Source organism: Zootoca vivipara, chromosome 6 (assembly GCF_963506605.1).
Source record: "Zootoca vivipara chromosome 6, rZooViv1.1, whole genome shotgun sequence".
NCBI classification, from domain to species: Eukaryota; Metazoa; Chordata; class Lepidosauria; order Squamata; family Lacertidae; genus Zootoca; species Zootoca vivipara.
Window position 1 is genome coordinate 81077390 of NC_083281.1, and position 6000 is coordinate 81083389.

Consider the following 6000-nt stretch of genomic DNA (forward strand, 5'->3'; position numbering starts at 1 on the left):
TTTATAATGTTTTTATATGTATTAGAAGAGTAGCTGGGGCTACCCAGATGGAAGGGCCGGATGTAAACAAAAAATATGATCATAGAATCATAGAGTTGGAAGAGACCACAAGGGCCATCCAGTCCAAACCCCTTCCAAGCAGGAAACACCATCAAAGCATTCTTGACATATGCCTGTCAAGAATAATGATGATTATGATTTGGGGGACCCTCCGGATGTTGCTGAACTCTCGTCATCCCGGGTCATTAGGCCATACTCATTGGGGCTGATGGGGGCTGCAGTTCAGCAACATCTGGGGGATTAAAGTTTCCCCACAGCTGGGCTGGAATGGTGGATGAGAACCTGAAAGACCAGGGTTCAAATCCCTACTCAGCCATCAAGTTCACTGGGTGGCCTTAGGGGCACCTGTAAAAGTATATCTAACCTACATCACAGGGTTGTTGTTGCACGGGAAAAAAGTGGAGACATGAGAGCCAGGTTTGCCTCCAACAGCTCACTGGAGGAAAGATGGGGCATAAGAAATAAGCATTACTAAATAATAAGGGTGCTGCATCCAATGTTAGCCCTACTCAGAGTCAACCCACTGAAGTTAGCAGACATGGCTAACGTAAGCCCCTTCGTTTCATTGGGGTCTTACTTGTCCTAGGCGATCAGGGGGCGAATGGTGATCTGCAAATGTTTATCAGAAAGTCCTCCATCCCACCCTTTTGAGTCAGCTGCCGGCAGAGGCCCAAAAGAGAATACCACTGTCTAGATCAGCCGTGCAGGGGGAGCGATTTGGGAAAGAGAGGAATTATAGATCTCATACGAGTCGCCAAGAACCCTTTCCAAGTCATGTAGGATTTCCAGATGCTTCCCTCTCGCGTCCACCTCTCGTGGTTTGTTTCCCCCCCCTCATTCCCTCCCTCCCTCTGGAGAAACAAAGACTCAAGCTGTCCCGGGCGCCTGTCCCGTAACACTCCCATTGCTGTTTCCTCATGCATGGGAAGAAATTCTTGGACCCGGAGCACACGTTCGAGGGCCAAGAAAAAGACAATTTGCATAGAAAAAGATTTCGCCCTGGGCAGCCTTCGTTGCAAAGGAGGAGAAGCAGAGAGAAACACAGGAGACGCACCGTTTCCCTTCCCCAGGTGAAGTCCCACACACACACACACACACACACACACAGAGAGAGAGAGAGAGAGAGAGAGAGAGAGAGAGAGAGAGAGAGAGAGAGATTTGCCTCTGGAGTAGCCTCGAAACTTCACAACATCTCCAGTAGCAAGCCGGGAATGCGCATTCTTCCCCTCAAAAAACCACCAACAGTCATCCTTTCCTGTAATGACATATCATGAGGGGAGGCTGGTCTGCTGAGACAGATGGGGCACTGCCCCACCAACCTCAGCCAGCCCCTGCCTGCCTGCCTGCCTTCTTACTCACAACGGTCCCTGTTGGCTTCCTCCTCAGTCTCAGCTTTTGCCCTAGGGCAACCTTTTTCAACCTTGGCTCCCCAGATGTTTTTGGACTACAACTCCCACCATCCCTAGCTAGCAGGACCAGTGGCCAGCGAAGATGGGAGCTGTAGTCCAAGAACATCTGGGGACCCAAGCTTGAGAAAGGCTGCCCTAGGAGAACTCAGTAGGGAGGAGGTATGCTAATTGAAGCTGGAATTCGTTCTGTTCTGGATTGTTTTAATGTGTTTGAGATTTTCTCTTTAAAATATAAAACAGTATAGAAATAAAATTAATAATAATAATAACTTCATGGGGAGATGGCGCCTAGACTTTGTAGAGTAAGAACATCAGAAGAGACCTAGTGTCTAGTCCAGCATCCTCTTCTCAATGTGGCCAAATATGTACACACAGAAAGAGAGAGAGAGAGAGAAATACACACACACTAATTTGTCTTGATGTGCAAGACAAATTGGCTTTTATCTGTTTTGCTTCTTTTTATTTTTCCATGTTATTTGTTCTCTATCTGGAAAATGTACTGTACTGCTTTGGAACTTTGATTATGCCCTTCCCTGTCTGTCTGCAGTTTTGATGTTATATTAATGAAAACCGTTACTTATGAGAAATCCACTGATTTGCCTTGATACAGAGATGTATCTGGTGGCACATTTTCAGGCGTTTTTGCAGGGGACTCTTTTTGCCTCTCATGTGAAAATGCCCTGCTACAGCCCAGGCCAAAACTGGAGCTGAAACAGATGGAGGGAGGTGGCCTCTGAGCTGTGCACTGCCCGCCTTCTCCCTTACATCCCCAACGTCTGGCTCCAGAAGGGTGGGTGACTATAGCAGGAGTGAGTCAACCCCGCTTGGAAAATGAATGATCCAGCATTCCATCAGGCATGCAGAGTCCCAGCATGTTCCATTCAAGAGACCTGCCACAGATGGGCTCGAAAGCAAGTCTTAACTGAAGACCAAGTCCAAACTGAGATTCTCCAGGGGTACTCAACTCCCCAAAAAATCCAGCTTGCGCTTTCCATAGGACGGCTTCACCCTGCTGGCCCAATTCGACACGTAACAAAATTGTCCTCGCCCCTGATGCTATGGAGCACAACGAAGAATTTATCTCGGAGGCTTTGGGGGCAGGGGTCGCCAACGTGGTGCCTGTGGGTGGAATGGTGCCCCTCAGGTCTTTCCTTGGCGCCCACAAAGCTTCTGAGCAACCCCACCCATCCTTGGTCATGAGGTGCTGAGGGTAGTTACCTTTTTCTCCCTTGAGAAGTGAGTGCATAGAGTTGAAGGAGGAAGTTGGAAGAGTGGCGCTCTTTCCCACTTCCTCCTCCAGCTCAATGGGTTTTGTCAAGGCTCAGCCTGCTTCTACTGGATGTGACTTTTACCCAGATCCCTTGGAAAAGTGAATTGTGTATGTGCACAAACACATGCTATCTTTTAGGAGACATCTGAAGGCAGCCATGTTTAGGGAAGCTTTTAATGTTTAATAGTTTATTGTATTTTACTGTTCTGTTGGAAGCCGCCCAGAGTGGCTGGGGAAACCCAGCCAGATGGGCGGGGTATAAGCAAGAAATTAATTATTTATTATTATTATTATTATCTCCTGTTCCAAGATGGGGAGAGGAGAGACTGTTGATGGTACTCATTCAAAAGTCCAAATCTACTAAGGTGGCTGACATAGATTCCCCCACCCATAGAATGACAGCCTATCAGGTGGAAGGCCAGAAGGGAATCCTGACACTGGTTTTGTATGTGAAAGGAATTTTTGCTGCATGGAGGATTGTCCATGAGTGCAACAAAAAATTATCTGCGCATACAAAAACTGGGTGTTGGCAGAAGGGGTCCCAGTCTAGCCTTCGCCCCAATATTTGAGCTTTCTACATGCAACGAACTGTTGTACTGTCAGTTCCATTCTAAGACAGACACAGGTTAACCACCTCAATAATAAACTTGGTCAGAGAGAGAGCGAGCTCATGATTATGACAAATCCCTATATTCAGATGTCGATCTACACAGACACCTACAGTGTCTGCAATTTGGCAGCCTTACGGGAAATCTTAAATAGGCAAATATAATTTCCAAACACAGATTGCCTTCAGTTCAATCCCTTCTTCTTTTTTTGCAGTAACATAACTAGTCAGACCTGGCTTGCTCTTGTGCAACATCATTAAGGAGTTCAACATCATTAAGGAGGTGGAAGCAGCATCTGAAAACATTCTGACTGGCTGCCTTACTTTAGAGTCGAAGCACCTCTTGCTACTGGTCCACTGAACAACCCACTTCCCTTCAGAGAATAGCTTTCATTGGTCTTAGGATTTCCAGGCATCTCTCCCAGCCCTTTGGCTCCTCGGAACCCCCCGCAACCAAGAGAGCAAAAATGTCACGCCTCTCCCTATAGCCCATCCCAACCCAATTTGAAAACCTCAGCTGTGGTACGTACCTCCAAGTGATTCTGCACTCCAAGCACCGCTTGGTCAGGAGGAACTTCCTTCACGCCACTGCAACAAGGGAAAGAAACAATTACCTCAAGCAGAAGAAAGTGGAGGGCGACTGTGGTTCACAGGCATTGACCATCGCCCTAACTTTTATTGTGCTGAATCAAATCAAGTAGGGCAGCTGAGGGAAAGCTTTATCCCAGTAGATGCACTAAACTACAATTCCCATCATCCCTGGCCATGCTTCCTGGGATCAATGGGAGTTGCTGTTCAGCAACATCTGGAGGGCCAAAGGTTCCCCCACTGGCCCTTGAGAATTTCACTATGACTCTTCCTGATTCATAGTTCAATCCCTTTGCCACTATGCCAAACCAAGGCACAGAAATGTGTGAACCGGAGGTTCCCCCAGCCAATCCTAGAGAGTAAATTAAAATAATAATAATTATAATAATAATCCCCTTTTTAAAAAGAAAAAGAACATGTGCAAGGAACCCGCATGTTGAGTGAAAAAATTAACAACTTTTAATAACAAAAGAACCTAACAAGGTTAAAGACGAAGGAAAATATTTTAGCAGCAGGTGCAAAAGCAAGAGCTATCAGTACATTAGCAACAGATGTCATTTGCATTCTTAATTCTCATTATTCCTCTTCTCTTCACTCTCCCCCGCCACCAATTTCCCATTGTCTTACCTAATGTGTCATCTAACTGAAAGGTAGAAATGGAAAATCTCAGCTGTCAGCTGAATTTTAACTCCAGGATTCCTTGTTGGGGGGCGGGGCGGGGGAGAGCTATGTGCTTTAAATGTATGGTGTGGACACAGCCTCAATCAACTTCGGTTCCATTCTCCCATCACAAACGCACAGAAGAGAACTAGGTAATATAAGTCACCTAAAATATGCTGTGTACCGGTAGCTGCGTATAAATTCTCAGCCGCTTAGACAGTTTACGGTGGGGTGCACCAGGTACTGGGCTAGATTAACAGGTAAGTCTGAGCCCACTGTCATGAAGCTCACTGGATGGCCAGCCACAGCCTCTTAACCTCCCTCACAGGGTCGTTGTAGGGATTAACAGAGAAGAGGGTGAACCATATTGGAGATATTGGAGAAAAAGGTGGGATGTAAATGCAGTGAATAAGCTGTTCTGCTTACCCGTTTAAGAAAGCTGGAGGGGCCAGCCAGATGGAGATGTCAGTCGCCAACCTGGCATCCAGAGATCTCCACATGGTCGCAACTGGACCCACGCCAGTAGCAAAACGCACCTGCTGCTTAGCTAATTTTTAGCACTGTTGTCTACACTGACCAGCAGCAAATCTCTAGGGCCTCAGACCTGGAGCCTTTTCCAGCCCTACCTGGAGATTATGGGGTACTGAATCTGGGCTGTTCTGTATGCAAAGCAGAAGTTTTACCATTGAGCGACAGTCCTGCCTGTAACTGGAGCACAGAAAGTTTCTATATACCATTACCAAGCCACTTGGTCCATCTAGCTCAGTATTGTCTGCACTGACTGGCAGTGGCTCTCCAGAGTTTCACACAGGGAGCATTTGAGAATGCTTCTAAACACACCTTACTCACCAATACTTGGTCCCAAAGTATTGAAAGAACAGCAGATACCGAGTTTTTGGAGAAACCATGTTGGTTTTTCGAAAGCCGCCGTGAAATTTCAGCTGTGAATCATTAATATGACGCTCTGAACAATTAACATTGCCATTATTAATAACTGCTGGAAAATTTCACAACTGCCTGATTCTGGAAGTGGAAAGCTCTTGTTGCAATATTTAAAAAACAAACGAACACCTCCCCCCCCTTTAAAAAATGCTAAATAAGGGGATAAACTGGCACCGCCAACCAGTCTCAGCAGCGTCCTGCCTGATGCAGCATGGCTTTCAGCTGCGTTTGAAAGTTTAGATGCCTGGTAATAAAAGCCCCCTCTTGGAGTCTCTTTCCAATTGCCTTTCCTAAACTAATTACAGCACAGTAAAAAATTTTAAAAATAAAGACTCCCAAAGTGTTTCTTATTTGCGATATTACTTATTTCTCCGCCTTTTGGGGAGAAACAACATTTCTTCCCCGTTTGAGAGAGGGCCTGATTCGTCCCTTTCTGCAGGCAGCTTCTTAGGCAGCCCAAACTG

General features: G+C 46.3%; 1 protein-coding gene across 2 annotated transcripts in view; it reads right to left on the reverse strand.

Moving 5' to 3' along the window:
* The window catches only part of PUSL1 (pseudouridine synthase like 1), a 44935-nt gene extending 39185 nt beyond the window's left edge, over positions 1 to 5750 (reverse strand). Inside the window, exons 1-2 of one of the 2 annotated variants that reach the window (XM_035118015.2) lie at positions 5444 to 5750; positions 3877 to 3934 (exon numbers count right to left, since the gene is read on the reverse strand). In XM_035118015.2, coding sequence (XP_034973906.1) covers positions 3877 to 3934; positions 5444 to 5502 — 117 coding nt within the window. In that variant the 5' untranslated portion in view covers positions 5503 to 5750. Of the gene's footprint in view, positions 1 to 3876; positions 3935 to 5434 lie in introns of both variants that reach the window. The other variant, XM_060276201.1, reaches the window with a different exon arrangement.
* Positions 5751 to 6000: the final 250 nt, after the last annotated feature.